The sequence below is a fragment of the Hyaena hyaena genome, unplaced genomic scaffold (genome assembly GCF_003009895.1).
Source record: "Hyaena hyaena isolate Hyena2069 unplaced genomic scaffold, ASM300989v1 scaffold_140, whole genome shotgun sequence".
In the NCBI taxonomy this organism is placed as follows: Eukaryota; Metazoa; Chordata; class Mammalia; order Carnivora; family Hyaenidae; genus Hyaena; species Hyaena hyaena.
The window spans coordinates 970800-989771 of NW_024080772.1; the positions used below are offsets into that span (position 1 = coordinate 970800).

The 18972-nt window shown below is 52.1% G+C and overlaps 1 protein-coding gene across 3 annotated transcripts in view; it reads left to right on the forward strand.

Annotated features, from left to right (window-relative positions):
- Positions 1–18632, forward strand: part of BABAM2 (BRISC and BRCA1 A complex member 2) — a 401061-nt gene extending 382429 nt beyond the window's left edge. The window contains exon 12 of one of the 3 annotated variants that reach the window (XM_039238505.1): positions 18312–18632. In XM_039238505.1, the coding sequence (XP_039094436.1) occupies positions 18312–18375 (64 nt within the window). In that variant the 3' untranslated portion in view covers positions 18376–18632. Of the gene's footprint in view, positions 1–10171; positions 10192–18311 lie in introns of those variants that run through there. The other 2 variants (XM_039238507.1, XM_039238509.1) reach the window with 2 other exon arrangements.
- The last annotated feature ends 340 nt before the right edge of the window (positions 18633–18972 follow it).

Sequence of the window (18972 nt, forward strand, 5' to 3'; positions counted from 1 at the left end):
ACAAATATTCAGAATTTGAGTCTGAACTTAAGTCTGGGTCTACTATCCTGGGCTCTTCAATAATAATTTAGGGGATGTAAAAAGTCCCAGCACACTTGTTTAGTTAAACATTTGCTCTGGGTACTTGATAATAATCGTCTCCAGGTCTCCATCTGGCTGTGTGTCCTTTGGTGCCGCCGTACCCAGCTTTATGCTTGACCCATCCTCTCCTTGAGTTTAAGCCCCTCAGAGCAAGATCACTGCTGGTAGGGAGTTAATGGCACTTTTGTAGGCCAGCTTGATCTTGGCTCTCCCCATTGGTGCCTCCTTACTGATCTCTTTGCCCCACCCCGGCCAGTGTTCTGTAGTTGAGATGGAAAAATCCACCTTAGAGCAGATGGCTTTTAACCTCCATTTCAGAAGAATAATTTGTCCACGTAACATGAGGTGAAATTTAAAACAACGCAGGGCGTGGGTTTGAGCAGAACAGCACCCTTGGGCTTAAGAGTGACTTTGACCTATTCCTCCCAGACTAGAATGATTATCCAGCTGCCAGAGAGTTCTTAGAGGAATCTCTTTATTAAATGGTGTCACTGGTGAGGTGGTATTAGCCCTAAGACTAGCTTTATCTGCACGCTCTAAAAGCAAACCTGACCGTGCAGGCCGAGCTTGCCCACGTGGAAGCCCGGAGCAGGGATCATGGGATCTTCCACGCTTTTTATTTTCTTGTTCTTGCCACAACCTGTCATGAGACCAAGAAAACTTGTTTTGAAAATGCTTGACAGCCAAAACAACCTGTTCTCAAGTCCTGGACGAGAGGGTTTGCCCTCTCTGACCATTTATGTACTGTTAGAGGTTTGCCTAGCTGCTGCCTGGAAAAAATGAATATGCTGTTTTCTTCTCGTATTGTTCGCAGACAGTGCCAGTGGCTTCACGGGTCCTTTTTTCCCTTTTTTTCTTTTTTTCCAGCCCTTCACCAGAGACATTTCAAAACTGGGCCTGAGTCTCACTGATGAATGAACCTCAGCAACATATACTTAGGAGGCTATAACCAATGGTTACCTGTCTGCAAGCCAAGCTTGATATGTGGGTTGTCTTTCCCAGTCCTGTTAGACTTTAACCTGTGATTTCCACTTGCATTTTGGTCCTCTTTGGAGGTAAATGTGAGAGTCAAATTCTCCAGTTACCGCAGGGGCTAGTTTGTTCTTTCATGCTGGTGACTCTAAGGCTTGCAGCAGTATCTCTCTTCCTCCCCGCAAATCATGCAGGTCTCAGTCTTGGATGGTCTTGGGTGGGTCCTGTGACTGTGAAGGAGTCATGTCACTCCTCCTCTGAAAATACAGGGGTGGGACTAGAATAAGAATTGGCAAACAACAGCCAGCTGTCTGTTTTCACAAATAAAGTTTTATTGGAACACAGCCACACCCATTCCTTTGCATGTCATCCCGGGGCTGCTATCACTGCCAGGGCAGAGTCAGATTGTAGAGACAGAGTATATGGCCTACAAAACAATTTACTGTCTGGCCCTTTACAGAAAAAATTTGCTGATGCCTAGACTAGATGATCTTTAGGGCTTTCACATCCAACTTCCTATGACTTTTGAACTTGTAACAGGCAGTGCTTTTATAGCACGAGCTCCTGAAGTAACTAAAAGCGTTAGTTCTCTTCCCTGTAGTAGGTAAAAGCATGCTTTGAGATTGTTGAAATCTACATAGGATGGGGACTTACTCTGCTTATTTTTACAGTTCATTTTGCTACATATCTGAGTTTGTTTATTGGTCTGATGTCTCTGGCACCCACGGTGTTCACCAGTTTTGGAAAAGAGACACCCCAGCTGTAGGTCTGACTGCATTCAGTGGCGTGGTTCAAGGTGGGCCATTTGTACCCCATGGAAGTGAACACAGATTAGCCATCTTGATAACCATGACGGTAAAAGGGAGCTAGATGCTGCCTTGAGAACCCGTGTGGCTGCCCAAACGCCCCTCACCGGTGTTCTGTCTGTGTTTGTCCCTGAGTCTGAGCTGTAGGATGGGGTGGGAATAGCCTGGAGCGGTAGGAAAGATTGATGGCTATTGTAAGAAGAACAGAAATTCAAGATGCCTTAAAAAATTCAGAGACAAGGAAAGAACTACATCTTCTTCCCCCATTAGCAGTCCAAACAAGATTCTTTCCTTTTTTCTAATGTTTATTCATTTTTGAGAGAGAGAGAGAAAAAGCATGTAAGCAGGGGAGGGGCAGAGTGAGAGGGAGACAGAGAATCCCAAGCAGACTCCATGCTGTCAGCACAGAGCCTGGTGGAGGGCTCAAACTCATGAACTGTGAGATCATGACCTGAGTCGAAATCAAAGAGCTGGATGTTTAACCAACTGAGCCACCCAGGCGCCCCAAGATTCTAATTTATAAAATTTGGATCCTAACGACATGCATCCGCTAAGCACGTGCCAGATGCACAATAGAGAAACCAAAGTACAGAAATGAATGGTTCTCCTCTCGGGGCCACTCTGGTCTATAAAGAACTTTTGTGCCGACTAGAAAAGGTGGCCCCTTTGTGTTGGTTCAGAGCAGAGTTTGACTAATAGCTTTGGGTAAACACGCACGCACGCACGCACGCACGCCAGTCTGTTTCTCTGGGCGCATAGCCCCTGGAGCACACAGCTTACAAGTAGAACAGGAGTGAACTTTCAGCCCCCACCTGCTTGCTTGGCTGGATGCCTTGGTGCAGAGTAGAAGCTGTACTCCCAAGTGCACTCCTGATACCTGGTATCCTAGAAGTCTGCAGGCAATTGCTGGCCAACAGCACATTAACACTGCTTGGCGTTTGTTTCTGAGACCACGGCAGCCTCGGCTGGCCCCTAGCGTGCCCATTAATACCTGTCCCTGCCAGCAGTGCTCAGGGCAAGTGTGTTTCAGAGTCTCAGGCCTGGCAGAAAGGGGCCCCACGGCCGGAGGCACTGAGACTCGGTCCCTTCCTGGCAGGCACCATAGATCCAGATCTTCATTAAGCGCTCTCTTGGAGAGCCCATGTTCTGGCTCTTCTTAGGTAACTCTTGACCTGAAACTGGCCCTCAACTTCAGGAATGCACATGACTTTCCAGAGTTATGTCTCACAGGTGATATGTTAGCAGCACAAAGAAATGGGTGAGGCGGTCCAGAATAGACAAGCTCACAGTGGTGGGAAGCGACCTCACTCCCGAGGCATTGGGTCACGCGTTGCCCAGTGTGCACAGTGACGCCGTTCCACGGGGATACCCCTCCTCTGGAGGGTGTGCTGTCAGCGTGGTTTTCAGAGGGTTGTTACGAACTCTCCATGGGTGAGATGGCTTTGTGGTCAGATACGATTTCCAGCTCTCAGCTCACAGTGGGAATTGCATTTGGGCCAGCTGTGTGGGAAAAGTTTGAAAGATTCCTAACTTGCCGTTTTCATTCTGCATCTAGCAGTAGCTCCCAGCAGTTCAGAGGCTGGAGGGTTGGGAAGAGAGGCTGGGAGCCCACAGTAGCCAAGAACTTAATGTCTACTTCCTGTCCCCTTCCTTGGTTCTGAAAGGCTACCGGGAACAAAAGGAAATGTAGTTTGCCAGTGTTTTCAGCCCCTAAAGTGTGCAGAGCACCATGCTAAGGAACAGAGCCCTGTGTACAACGGCATTTCTCTCTATGCCCTAGAAAGATGCCGTAGGAAGAGGGTTGGTTGGGTGTGTGCATCAGTGCCACCACTCCCTGCAGGGATGGGCAGTGGGAGCTCAGAGAGGCCAGCACTGGGGAAGAACCCTGTAGTTAGCTTGGGACCAGAGGTCCGGGACCTGAGAGAAAGAAAACTTGTAGCTAGAAAATGCTTCTGATTTTTAAAACTTACTACTTCAAATAGCCAGGCTCATTGTGATACCCCTCGCTTTTAGCTGCAGATACTATGGGTAAACCTTCCGGTGGACCGTGAGTGCCCCAGAGCCATGCCCCTCCTGCTCCAAGCCTGTGGGCACACAAGGCACAGAAGACCTTCCAGGGCAAGCACCTTGCTGCCACAGGCCACTAGCTTCTGTCCAGATTCCCCTCTGCCTTGACCACACAGCCGACGTGGGCCAGTTACTATTCTCTCCAGGTCTGTTTCTTTATGTAGCCAGTGGGAATAGAGCAATGGTATCTGTTCCATACACTTGATTGTTGCTTGCATTAAAATGAAGGTTTTTTTTTTTTTTTTTTTTTTTTAGTGTTATTCATTTTTGAGAGAAAGCGTGAGCAGGGGAGGGCAGAGAAAGGGAGAGATAGAACCCCGAGCAGGCCAGCCCAGATCCCGATGCAGGGCTCGATCCCACAAACCGTGAGATTGTGGTCTGAGTGGAAATCAAGAGTCAGACACTTAACCAACTGAGCCACCCAGGCACTCCAAATTGAGATTACTTTAAAAGCACAAACTGGAAAATACCAAGTATCAAGTTAGTTCATTTACTTATTCAACAAATATTAAATGCTGACTAGGTACAGGCGCTATGTAGTCAACAGTCCCAGGTATTTCAGACCCTCTTATAAACAGAAACTGTTGCATCGATGTTTCTTAAAGTGAAGTAGGAGCTGCCTAGAGTGTGTTTGTGCAACCTTGTGGTGGGAGCAGAGGGCGGGAGGAAAGGAAACGAACATGGCTCAAGTTCTTGCCACGTGCCAGGCAGCCACGTGAGTCCTACGGGAACTACATGGAGGCTCGGGATGGTTATGTGGCTTCCCCGGAGACACACAGGTACTAAGTGACAGCCCCATATTTGAATTCAGTTCTGGCTCCAAAGTCCATGCTCTTCCCTTGGGGCAGTAAGAGTGGTCACGGGGTGCAATCCTTGCCGCAGAACGAGACCAGTCTGTTCCCTCTCTGACCTCTCTGATTTTTCTTCTCGCAGATATCCCCCAGATCAATGACTCAGGGCCAGATCCTAGTCAAAAAGGATCACTCTTGCTTGTAGGCCAGAAAGTGGGAATCATGTGAAAGCAAGGCAGGATGAGGCTCTGTGGCCACAGGCCACACCTCATGCTCACAAGGGCACAAGTTCTAGGAAAACAACAGCATTCGACGCGTGCTCAGGACCCCTTCCATGGTAAGGCCCCAGGAGAAAGCTCTCACCCAAACAGTGTACTCCTGGCAAAGGGAGGGTGGGTGTCTTTTTAGGCATAAAGCTACCAGCAAGGACACAGATCACTCAGGGGAGTTGTTGATTGCCCTAGGAGATCTAACTTTCGGAAATAAAGCTTAGCAAAGGGTTCCATTGGCCCCCATCCCGAGACCTGGCTTGCCTCTAACACCTTGGAGGGGACGGGGATCAGGGAGCACTTGTCCTTATGTAGGTGCCCAGCTCAGCAACTGAGGCATCCTTTGCTCAAGCTTAGCACCAGCTATTTATTCTGACAAAGAATTGTTAAAAACAAACAAACAAAAAAACTAGTGAGGTTACTGTTTGGCTTCGTCTCCAGAAACCAATCCCTGCAGTTGGCAGTTATTTCCTGGACTTAATAGATGTAGGAAGAAAGGATCGTCATTGATTGTCAAGCGTTTGACAGAAAATGAGAGGACCTCTGTGTTACTGAGGTACAGCCCCCCACACGAACACAGAGGCGTCCGCGTCTGCATCACAGGGGTAGGGAGTCTAAAAGGCTGCGCTCAAAGCCGGACAGACCCAGCGCTCCAGAGCCAGCAGCACCAGGCAACTCCCGCCCACAGTGCTCAGGAAGGCAGGCTGACCTTGGGCCCAGAGCGCATGGTGGAGGCCTGGGCCGCCCCCACCATTCAGTTTGCAAGGCCTCCCTAAACCTCCGCTCCACCCAGGGGTGATCACAGAGGCAGACAGCGATGTGTACACAAGAGACATCACCCTGCAACCCCAAACACTTTAGGTCAGGTGTTTTGTTCCAGAAGACACAAGTAGCACCCATGGGCGGAGGTTCTCAGGGGATAGATTTCAGTTTAGAATAAGGCAAAATATTGTAACTATTAGACATGCCTTTAAGTCATGAGCTCTCCCTCATAAAAGGTGTTCAGGCCAGCGCTGGAGGGTCGCCCCCCTCAGAAGTACTGTTAGGGCAAGTCCCGCCTTGCTCAGGATCCTAAGATCACCTCCACCGTGTCTCTGGTTAGTTCCAAATGAGCGGCTCCCCAGTTGGAGCTGGAGGCCGAACACATGCCGTGGCTGGGGTTGGCAGCGGCAGGCTTTGGGGAGGGCCTGATGCTCATGCCAGGCCTGGAAGGCAGGTGGGTAGGTTTGGGTAGGGAGGGAGGGCTCCAGCATGTTGCATGGTCCAGAAAGTTCCCTTTACCTGCAAAGCAAACGCGCTCCTACTTAACTGGCTCTCAGAGTTGCAAAGGGGAATTAATTATTGTTTGCGATACACTTTAAGATTCCCCGATGAAAGACCTTGTATAAATGCAAATTATTATTATTGTCATTAAAGGTGCTAGACGTCTGGCCTGCTGGCTAATGCCCCACTACAGCTCTGAGCAGAAAGGAAAGCAAACTCCAGGCAGAAAGTTTGCTGCGGTTGCTGCAGAGCGCTAGCAGTGAGGAGGAGCAGGTCAAGGAGGGCTTGGCCCATGACTGCGAAAGTGAAGCCACCCAGCTCTGACCAGAATTAGCATGCAGCTGTCTGCTCCGGGAGCCAAGTGTCTGTGTGCCCCCCAGGGCCAGGGCCCTGCTCAGGTGCATTCCCTGATCCCTGCAGGGTCCAGCCGTTACACTAGAGCAGGAGCTGTCTGTGACCGAGTGAGTGAGTGGTTGTCTGCTGGTCTGAAGGATGGAAGGAAGGTGGCCAGGGTAGCTGATGGCCACCCAGTCTTGGGGTCCTACGTCAGATCTGGGGACAAAGGAGAGATCTAGAAACCTCAGACATGTGTGATATCTCTGACAATGCTTATTAAGGCTTTGAGAGAACCCCTCTAGCAAAGCACAGGGAGAGGTCATTCATTAATTACTGTTTCCACTTAAGACACGGTCTCTGGCTAAATTGGTTGGATTGCTACTAAAGCGATGATAATAATAATAATAATAGTGGATAGTAGTGCTTTAGACCTGGAAGTGAACTCAGAAGCCATCCCTTCACTTCACAGATGAGGCATGTGGGGCGCAGAGAGGTGAGGTGGCCCATCCCAGGTTGCATAGCCAGTAAGAGGCAGAGCCGGGATCACCCTTCAGGCCTCCCCATTCCTAGTCTGCAGCTCAATTATGTCAAGATAATAATACCTCCTGCTTTATAGCACTTTACAGACATAGTACCTCTCAACAACCCTGGAGAGTTTTAAGATGCCAAATGACCTTAATATTAAAAGACCTTCTGCCCTCTGCTCTTCCGGGGCTCATCACTCAGAGAACATTTATGATGCCTCTTATGTGCACCTGGGTAGATTGCACGTGTCCTTCCCGCACTTTCTTTTCCTTCTCACAGACTTTGAGAGTAGGCCTCCTTCTTCACGAAGGTGCTTCAGTTTTCCAGGAACCCAAGGGACAAGCGAGAGGGAGGCCACGCTCATGCTTTTGTCCCTTGTTATTGCAGTCACAATTCTACTGAAAAGCCACCCAGTGCAGGTCCCTAGAAGGGGACTGAAAACACCAGCCAACACCTCTGGACACACAAACCTCCAGGAGGGTGGGCCGATTAGCGGGGGTTTGTAAGAACACATGTGGGTGTGATGGGAGCTGGCAGTAAGTAACTGACTTCATTCCTGGGCTGTTGGCAATTCCAGTGTTAGTGACTGGGCGTCACACAGCAGCCCCAGAGGTAGGGCCCCGGCCTGCTCCTCCTCTCTCTCCTCCGGAAACCATGGCAGTGTGGAAAAACCGTGTCCTCGGGGATCCAGCAGCTCTGGGTTTGTACACAGTATTGCCACCGATGACCTGGGTGATCTTAGAAGTGACTTTGCATCTCTGAATCATAGATTTCTCACTGGCAGAAACAGCTGCTGATACCTCCCCCAGTGGGAGGCCCGTGAGGAGAAGTGAACGTAGATAAAATAGATGGAAACAATGAGCACGATGTCTCGCATGTAGCGGGCACCCCCTTCCTTTGTTCTTGCGGCTTCCAGGTTTTATACCGCAATCCACGGGAAGATATTTATTTTATAACCTAATTCCGTATTTGTAACTAAAACAAAAGTTTCATGAAAAACTCTTACCCCTCGCCACGTGTGATACACTCTGCCTTTATTTTGTTTCCTTTTCATGCTGGTTGGGACGCCCTAAATTGATTTCACAACCCACGGCAACCATTATACCAGTCCTACGAACCGGCATGTTGGATACCATGCATGAATCTCCTGTAGCCACGCTGTATGTCCTTCATGGCCTCGCAGTCTTCCCTTCCAGCCCTTGCTCTCCGTAACTGACACACGGGGCCAGAGCTATTTGTGCTCAGCGCACCCAGGGCCCCGGGCTTGGTGCAGAGTGGAAAGAACCCTACGGAGGCTGCCTCCTGCCAGCCTTCTGGAGAACTTTGCCACACGCCCAGCGCAGCATAGCCCACCAGAAGTTTCTGTTAAGGCCACTGCAGCCCAGCAGGGAGGGCAGGCCTCAGGCAGCCTCTCCCATTGAATCATTTCTTCTTTGTGAATTGCCTCTTCCATCTGGAATTGAATCTTCCATCTGGAAGCCCTGGGAGCCAGACATCTGGGGGTCTTATTTTAGCTGCCAGGCAGGAGGATTAGAATGGAAAGAAGAGGGACCATAGCCATCCTTGTTGCCCCCCACCTCGGTCTGCAAGGGGTACCTGTAAACACCCAGCTTGGGGGGTGAATACTCAGAGTGCCAGAGTGATGAAAAGCTGGCACTGGCAGCCATGGAAGACATGAGCTGCAGCCTCCAGAGTCTGAGTCTAAGTGGAGAACCCCGATCCCCAGCCAGGCAAACACCACTTCAGAGCTGCAGGGAGACTCTAGGGAGGATAGGATTGTTTATGCCCCAGAGAGTCCATCTCCTAAGTGGTTCCCTGGCCCTGCGGGGGTCTGGCAGTGCCGAGCGGGAGCCTTGAGGCACAGTCCCCACTGGAGTGTGATTTGGGGCCTCGGACACGCACTCCACATGGCCAGCGTGGCTGGGACCCCGGGCACTTCCTCTTTCAGGTCTATCCTTTGGTGTTTCCCCCTTCGCTGACTAAGAAGGGGAGAATCATCTGTGACCTTGGCATTGACTCACTGCCGTCAGACAGGGGGTCGCTTCTCCCCAGCACAGGTGAGCACAGGAGTAGCCCTCATCCTGGCCAGGCCTGGGGAGGGCTCCTGGCACCCTTCACGGGCATCCACACAGCCGTCTGCAGGAGCCAGTGCTCATTTCCTCTTTGTGCAGCCCTGGGCAGGGGGAGCAGAAGACCGGTGCCAGCTGCTGAGGCACCTGCCTTCCGAGGCACAGTGGGGGACACAGGACGAGCACAGGCCTGTGGCTCTGCTCTGGGTCCCCAGGCACTGCCACACTCCCCAGACCCCCCACCTCCACTGTCTGGCTTCAGCCCAGCCAGGTGCAGCCCATTATCTCAGCCCATTCCCCCACCCAGGGGCCCAGCCTTTCTGAGTGGCCACAGGGTACCCTCTCATCCCAGCCTCTCATCAGTTAGGTTCAGGATGCAAACAGCATCAGGCTGAGAGGAATGCGAGGGAGGACTACCCCCAGCTCCTGGGCCTCCAGCCTTGGAGGGCCTTCATCCATCCATTCATTCATTCATTCATGCACCAGGTTAGTATCTACTTGCTGTGAGGCCCACAGGAAGGTGAGCAGTACTGGGCACTAAGGATGTGCCATCCCTAAATTCCGCCATCCAGAGACTTACAGAGAAGACCTATGCTGACACCTATGATTATTGTTTGCTGTGTTCAGGGAGCCACCAACTTCTCTGGCTCTCAGTTTTCCCTTCACTGTAGGGATTGGACTGTATGACCTCTGAGATTTCCTTTTGTTCCAAAATATTACAATTCTAAAGCGTCTTTAAGCCAAATGTCTACATTCATTAGAAATACTGAGTTGCTATGTGTTAAGCCCCATACACAAACCTGGGGCACCAAGGCAGATGGATATGACTGTCCTGCCATCAGGGAGTGTATGGTGGCTGTGGGAGAATGGAGTATGGAATATGACAGATGTGTGCACACAGAGATGGCACCCAGTGGAGGATGGCAGCCCTGTGGCTGGGGGAGGCTCAGGAGCCCATAAGGACTACCTGTCCCTCCCTCTCGTTTGGCCAGCTGACCTTTCCTGTCCTCCTTCACCGCCTTCTCGTGCACCGTGCCAGGGGACTCCAAGGGGGCAGAGACACCTGCAGTCCCTGGGGACAAGGCCTCACCCCTGCAGATGCAGAAGCTGGCTGCAAGCTGCTGTGGCCCAAAGGAACTGGCCAGGCTCCAGAGGGCCTCCTTGGAGAGAGAACCACTAGGTAATTTTGATCATTTTAGTAAGCATTTACCAATACCCTGTGATTTAGAAGGAGCCAGATTCCATCCCAATACTTTGATGTCTAGAAATGGATCTCAGTCGGTTGGTTGTTGAAGTCCTCCTAAAACAGCATTTGATTTAATTCAACACATACTGAGACTACAGTCTCAGCCATCAGCAGTCTCACAGGCGAGGAGCTCGAGCTGCACAAGACATCGTCTAGACACCAATCTAAACATTCCAGACTCGAGGCAGACCGTGGCTGGGCCTGAGGTTGGAGGCCCAGTGTGCCATGGGACCCAGCGGAGGGAACATTGATTCCAGCTGAGGGTGGGGGCTGCCACCCAAAGCGTGAGCTTGGGATGCTATGTTCCCAGTAAGAAATCAAGCCTTTGCATCTCAGTCATGTTGATTTTCTTGTTTCCCAAGTTTGGACCCCCTAAAAATGAACCAGGCGTGCTCAGAGATAGGCACATTTAGGGAGACTGTGAACCAGTTACAACCACTTGTTTGTTCCTAAAGCCCATGCCAGGGAGCCAGGCGGATATTGCCTGGGGCGCAGCTACAAAATAAGCTTCTATTGTGCCAGTCACTTGCCCACCAAGGCGCCCAGAGTCAGATAGGCAGACTTCACAGGGGCCTTTGGAGGGTTTGGGGTGAAGGGCATCAAAGTAGAGGCGGGACTCCTCGCAGAGATCCTATTTTAAGGTTGACTCCTCTGACACGAGGAGAGTAACCTCAGATGAGTCAGTATTTACAGTGGCCTGTCCAGGACAGTGAGGACCAGGCAAGACCACGAGAAATGATTAGCAGGACTTTGTCTCACTATTTACAGGACTGCTTTGATTTTCAGACCACAATCGGTTTTCATAGGACTGATTAAAAACATGTGCCAGTTGAAGTCACAGCTGCAGCAGAAAAGCAAGGAAAGAAATGGGCCTTAGATGTCTTGGAACTTGCCTCTTTGCAAAAATGCATTCTGACTTGATTCATATTTCCTTGATTTCCTGACAACGAGGGTCGTGTCCCCGAACCACTTCTCCCACCCCGCCCCGCCACCACGTTGGCCTGACTCTGGCAGACATCATAAGGCTCGTCTCATGATCGCCCAGAGAAAAATATTTTCAAATTCCAGAAAGAGACTACCGAGTCCCGTTTCGGAAGAAGACAGTCGTTTAGGCTTTTTTGTACGATGCTGAGTCCCAAGGGAGCGAGGCTGAAGGCGGTGAGACCCCAGGGTCTCCTGCCTGTGGGAAGATGCGCCCCAGTGGCACCGGGATCAGGGCACCACGGGGCACGTATCTCCACTGAACTCACCAAGCCTCTGTTTTCCTGCCTGCAGACAGACAACAGGGCTTCCTGCCACACTGGCAGCCACACTCCACCTGCTCCACATGGTCCCTTCCCCTTCTCCAGAGTCCCCAACCTCATTGGGCTTTGTTTTCGGTTTCTATTATGATCTTCTTAAAGCAGTATCGATCCATGTGTTCAGATGTAGATCTTTATTCTTTTGGAAAGATCCATTGAATAGATACGGAACTACAATTCCAGTAGGGAAACCCCTGTTGATGAGCCCTTTTTGGGCACAATTCCTAACTGCCTTCACCCGAAGGCCTCTGCAGATTTCCCTGATGGTCCCTGGGGTAACTCTCCAGGCCTCCAGAGACGCTTCCCCAGAGCACACTGATTATTAACAACTTGCTGTGGGACCTCCCCTCAGTGGGACAGCAGAGGAATGGCTGGGGAACTGGCCTTCCATCCCTGTCGTGTGCGGACCGTGGTGACGCTAAACAGCTCCTCAGAGCCCTGCAGCATTTTTCACTGACCCTGTTGTGTTTGTGAGAAGGCGCCTCAGATGATAACAGCCGCCACGACCGCCTTTCCGCCCTGCCACCACCTGTGACACGCTGGGCCCTGGGCTTGGCTAGGGCCCCAACTTAACAGATGAAGAATCAAGACACAAAGAAGTTAAATGGCTTGCTCCAGGTCATGTGGGTATCTCTGAGCCATAAGTGGGTGGCACCAGGAGATCATCAGGTATAAATCTTCCTGTTCCAGGTGAGGCAGTGAGTCCCAGTTCCTGATGACACGACAAGTCAAGGCCTGGACTTGAACCCATGTCTCCGTGGCTCAGTACTCTTTCCACCTGACCCACTGACTACCCCTTTCAATACACGTTGCCCTGAGCAGAAGACCTGTGTGGGGACTCAGCCAACTTGGACACCCCCATCCTGGGCCGCCAGAGCCCTGTGATTCTTAAACATCCCTCTAGTTCACAGCTGCAGCTTCCTCTCTGACCAGGCCTTTGATCAGAGCCACACACGGAAACACACCCAGCAGCTCGAGCAGAAGACAAACGAGGGTGCAGATGCCTCTGACCACACAGCCTGCCCTTCGATAACCCAAGTACACCACTAGCAGCTCCGGGCTGGATTTCAACAGATACACGGTGTCCTGACAAGTTGGGGTGGCCGTCCGCTCCTGACACTGGCCATCTCTGCCTCCAGCTGCCCCTCCCAGTGTGATAAGTGAGAAGTTACCCAACAAGCCATGGCGGAAAGGATGAACCGAGGGTGAGGACCCTAGGTTTTTCCACATAGGGACTCCCTCTGCCACAGCCTCAGAGCCTCTCCCCTCAGACCCAGCTTGGTGCCCACGGTAACCGTTGACATCTCTTGATCACCTGTTATGCCAGGCACCAGGCCAAGTGCCTACTTGGGCCATCTCATTGCCTTTAAAGCAATCGAAGGTTATTTTCCCCCTTTTGTAGTTGAAGAAATTAAAGCTGGAGAGGTACGTCACTTGCCTGAGCAATAGAGCCAGTAAAGAGCAGTGCGGGCCCTCGGGCCCAGATGTGCCGGCTCCGGAGCGCACTCTACACTCCCCACCTCGTCCTGCCCGGCCCACAGCCTTCAGGGCCCCACTCTGTAGATGAAGGATCCCACTCCTGGAGAAAGGAAGAGATTTCCTGCTGAGCCTGTTCCCGGACGCCTGGGCCGAGGGGTCTGTCTGCCTGGCTCCTTGTCATGCCTGGGAGCCGAGGCCTGGCTGGGAGCCACTCCTGCTCTGAATTTATGGAAAACCTACCCAGCCTCAGCCTGGGGTCCATTCTTTAAGCTTTATTCTTCCTACTTGAGACTCTGGGATTGGACTGAGCTGTGATTTTATAAAACCCAGAGCAGAGGGACTGAGACCAGCGAAGAGAGTCAGAACCTTACTTTGTCTTAAGGCGCATTCAGCTCAAATTTGGGCTAAAAATAAATTCCCTTCCAGCGTGAATAGAAATGATGAGTTTGACTGACTCAGGGCCTCTCTGCCCGCGGGTCCTCCTGGCCAGTTAGTGGGGAGGTGAGGAGACCTTCCCTCCCCCACCCTGCCTCACACTTGCACTTTAAAGCTTGCCGTACATTTTGTCTTTGGGTCAGAGGTTTTTTAAAGGTGATAGATGACTAGCGCCTCTGGCAAGCTGTGCCCTGGGCACTTCTCCATTTTCTCTGATAAGAAGTGAAATAAATGAAAACAGCACTTAAAAAAAAATCTATAAATGGGTGGGAGCCAGTTGTCATTTTCCCCTTCCTCCTCCTCCCTCTCCCTGAACTGGCGTCGCCAGGAGCCCAGTGGGGCCGCTAGCTGACAACAGCTGGGAGCCTCATGCCTTTAAATAGCCCTTCTCTGCACTGCTTCCCCTTGGCGTCATGCAGCTCGCCCTGGAGGGAAAGCCCAGGACAGAACAGGAAACTCCAGAACTTTTTGAAGAAGGAAAGAACTTGTTCTAAAGCTCGCTCCCTCTTGCCAAGACCTTTTGGTCTAAGGAGCTGGTACTGTGGCAGCCCCTACCCCACAAGTTTCCAAGGAACAACAGCTGATCAGATTTGCTTTGGGACCCATGTGACCCACTGCCCAGGGGCCGCCCCAGCCCCAGCCCCAGTCAGCCCCGTCCACTCAGCGGTGCCTGTCATGGGGCCAACTTGTAACTTGGGGAGGGGCCCCCACCCAGGCCAGTGGTCCTGGGATTGGTCATGCTCCACTGGACACCTTAGGCAGCAAAGCAAATACCGTGGACGTTGGTGGCAGCCTGTCAATCCCTGACCCTCGAGGATGGACCACCAGGCTGTCCCCCAGCGAACACACGCATGTCGCTGGTCGAACAGCAGCAGATGAAACATGGGGGAGGAATGAGTGGCCCGTACCCTGGGCGGTGGCAGACAGTGACAAGATTCCCTTCCCTCATGGTCCCATGCAGGCATCACATCAGGTTGGACTCATCGCCCCTGCTGGCGGTGAGAAACAGCCCAGGGCCTCCCCTGCCTTGCCAGCCTCACTCTAGGTCTGTGGCTCTCTGGACCCCATGGAGTCCCTCCCGTCCATCAGGACAACTGTGGTGGTGCAACTGGCAGGAAAGGGCTTTGAGCTCATAGGTCTCAGAGACGGTGACTGTGTAGCCAGCTCAGGACCGTGTTAGGCAGGATGTGGATAGAGGAGGCTGCTTTATCCTTCTAATTGTTGGCATAATTGGAAGTTTGAGAATGGGCTGCATTCGCTGCTTCAGTACCTACATGTCACATTTGTCTGCTTTCTGAGGCTACTCTCTCACCTTCTTGAACAGCATGTAACGGACATGCTTTAACTCCTCCTGCAAACCGGTGGCAGTAGGTACCTTAATCACAGCCACGAAGGTCTTGCTGAGCGCTGCCTACAGGACGGCCTGCGGGGTCACCAAGGACATGTGCTCCCTGCTTTCCAGGGCCCGCTGCGCAGCCCAGCCAGGAAGACACGTAGCGTATGTGACAGATAGATGCTGGGAGCAGATGCTCTGGCCTGAGCACGGGTAAAGCCCAGAGGTGGAAAATGGCACATGTGAGGAAGAGCAGGGGGCCAGACTGGAGTGGGGGGCTTGCATCCTGGACCGCGCACGGACTTCGGGGAGTCTGTGACCTCCCCAGTTGCAGGCGGGTGGGCGGCATACCCACAGTTTTTCTGGAAGAGGATCGTTAGCTCTCTTAGCTTCCAGGGAGGGCTGCATGAGCCCCAAAGTGTAATGGAAGAGCGGAAACAACTTTTTTAACATGTTGGAGCCAGATAGTGAAAACCATGGCGTGCCAGGCTGCAAGTCGCGGGGAACTTCCGGTAGCGACAAAGACCCGCACTCGAAGGAAATGTCTCTAGTCCCAGCAGAAAGGTGAAGTAAGCCTGCCCCTGGGGGAGAAACAGCCGTCTGCAGCAGTTTTTGTTTATTGTTTTATTTTAAATAATTTATTGTCAAGTTAGTTTCCATAGAACACCCAGTGCTCATCCCAACAAGTGCCCCCCTCCTTGCCCATCGCCCCCTTCCCCCCCCCCACCCCATCTGCCCTCAGTTTGTTCTCGGCATTCAAGGGTCTCCCACGGTTTGCCTCCCTCCCTCTCCCCAACTATTCTTCCCCTTCTTCTCCCCCTGTGGTCCTTCGTTAAGTTCCTCCTAATCCTCCTATACGTGTAAACATATGGTATTTGTCCTTCTCTGCCTGACTTATTTCGCTCAGCATAACACCCTCAAGGTCCAACCATGTTGCTACACATGGCCAGATTTAATTATTTCTCAATGCCATGAAGTATTCCATGGTATAGATAAACCACATCTTCTAAATCCATTCGTCCGTTGATGGACACTTAGGCTCTTTCCATGTTTTGGCAATTGTTGAGAGTGCTGCTGTGAACATTGGGGTACATGTGCCCCTATGCATCAGCACTCCTGTACCCCTTGGGTAAATTCCCAGCAGCGCTATTGCTGGGTCCTAGGGGAGTTCTATTGTTAACTTTTTGAGGAACCTCCACACTGTTTTCCAGAGGGGCTGCACCGGTTTACATTCCCACCAACAGTGTAGGAGGGGGCCCGTTTCTCCACATCCTCGCCAGCATCTAGAGTCCAGCAGTTTTTTGTTTTTTGTTTTTTTTTAAATGTTTTATTTATTTCTAGGAGAGAGACAGAGAGAGACAGTGTGAGCAGGAGAGGGTCAGAGAGAGAGGGAGTCACAGATTGAAACAGGCTCCAGGCTCTGAGCTGGCAGTCAGCACAGGGCCCGACGCGGGGCTCAAACCCACAAACCGCGAGATCATGACCTGAGCGAAAGTCGGACGCTTAACCGACTAAGCCACCCAGGCGCCCCTAGAGTCCAGCAGTTTTGTTGAAAGGTAACAAGACCTGGAGCCGAGGGTTGTCCCAAAGAATGGAGGGACATTGTGGAGGAGGAAGAGGAACATCAGGATGAATTCACGACAGGGCTTGTGGGAGCCGTGGAAACAGGGTTCTGTTACAGAAGCACAGATGGGCCAAAGCACGTCCAGAGACATGCTGTTGAGGAACCCTTCATTCAGACGACACTGGTTTGAATCACAGAGACATCCAGGTCACGGTCCCGCAGGTGGCCAGAACGTGGGATGGGAAGTTTGGGAGGGAAATGAGGACGGAGGCCCAGATTGCACGGCTCTGTGCTACGGGAGCCAAGCCTGGGAACAACGTCAAGCATGAGGGGCATGGGGGGGAAAGGGGGCAAGATGGGAGGGTCCCAGTGAGAGGGCTCCTTGGGGGAGCACGGCGAGGAGAAGGGAGGTAGGAGACTTAGGATGTGGAATGTCACTGGGAGGAGAGCTTCCTGAGAGAGGAGGTAGCACCGAGGCCGCGGAGGCCAGGGCTGCAAAAGCCAAAGTGGCGACATTTGAAAGAAGTTTCGGTAGACTTGGCACTGGGGCAGCGGGCAGGCAGTCAGGTGTCATTGTAACTTCCCCGTGGGACCCCAGGACCTTTGAGTTGTGTAGGGCTACTCACCTCTGCACCGAAGGAGCTCCGTTTGCGGCCTTTGTGGTACTGGTGGTGACAGGGCCTCTTGGTGGCCTGTCCTAGTTCATGTTGTGGTTCTGAGTGAGCCACTCTGGCTAAGTAAGTTGTGACTGCTCTGGCCTCGTGTGAGTCAGGGGCAGGGGAGAGACAAGTCAGAGGTGAGCCCGGTGACCAGAGGCAGGGGGTGCCCACCCTGCCCCTCCACTTCCTACTTCACCTTTTGTCTTACGGCAGAGCTTTGAGTTCCCAGCTCACAGCAAGCCTCCCCGGGCCCCCGTCTCTGCTCCAGCTGTTTCTTGCCTAGAACACCCATGATGCCTACTCCCTGCCCCCACCTTCGCCGACTGTGCCAGCCTGCTGCCTCCCGGTACCTCCATAGGTGCCTGACCGCCTCGGTTGGCATTGCTTATGTGTTTGTCTTCTCCCCTAAACTGGGATCTCCTGCAGGGCAGCGGCCCCGTCTGGGTCGTCATGAAGCCCCTGCATGGCAGAGTGGGCCCGTGGAGAACGTGGAGCCCGTCTCCACAGATTCGAATCTGGGTTCCAGGAAGGCCAGACGGTCTGCCCCAGATCCTGTCGCCAGTCTGACTGACCAAGGAACGTTCTCTTGGTATCCAGCCTGGCTTTCTGTCCAGTAGACCAAACCGCACATATGTTTGGAAGTAAATGGAGACCATGGAACACTTAGAAATCCATTTTATTAGACCGTCTTTGTCTATATGAAGTCAAAGATCCAACTGAGTGAAGAGTACAATTCTCTTTATATTTCAGGTCACAAAAACGACGGGGTGGCTAGCTTGGCCACTCTCTGACTTGTGGCGGGGATCAGGCCCCTGTCTTTGGCCCGGGAAAAGCAGAGGGAGGCTGAGCCCTGATGTCTAATAGGAACTGGCCTCCAGGAAGGTCTGCCTACAGGCCCTTTAAATATCCACACAAGATAGCGCAGTGGTGAACTGTGTGTACCTCCCTTGGAAAAATCCAGAGGGCTTTGCATCAGCAGGGAAGGGAAATCCAACCCCAGATGCACGAACAATAAATAACAACTGTTCTGAGTTAGCTTGAAAGCTCTGAGTTGCACTTTTTTTTCAAGTTGTTTGTGCTAACCACAATTTTTTTCTCCCCCTCTTTCCCACCAGGGCTTATTTCAAAACCTTTGTCCCTCAGTTCCAGGAGGCAGCGTTTGCCAATGGAAAGCTCTAGGAAACACCAGCCTTGAGAAGTGGCCAGCCAGACTGCTCCGTCCACATGCGTGTCAGCACATACGGCCGCTTCCTGGAAGCCACTTGGAACGCCTTCATGGCAGCGTTTTGCTCCCACGGCGGCTTTGAGCGCCCGCCTGGGACCCAGACTGAAGCTGGCCGGCGGCAACCTTGCCCCCACCTCTGGCTGCTCCCTCTTTGTGTCCTTCGGTATATTTCTTAGTTGGAAGAAATAAAATCACAAATTATGACAAAGTATTTTTCCGGGGAAAGGGAGACACCACAGATGCACACACCCTTATTCCAGCAAAGCCTTTGTGTCCGAGACCTTGTTAAAGTTTTAAGATTATACCCCCTCTTTGCTTTTATTCGTCCCTAAAACTAGTGTCGTGTGTGTGTGTGTGTGTGTGTGTGTGTGTGTGTGTGTTGTTTCACACCCAGCATTTCCCACTTGGGGCAGTTCTCCATCGAAAAAGGAGCTGCCTGAATGAATCTGGCCACTTTGCATGGTTTCACCCCCCCACCCACCCAGCCAGACCCAAGGCTGGGGCTCAGGAACATCTGGGCTCCAGCACCCCCACCCTCACCCCTCCAGCTC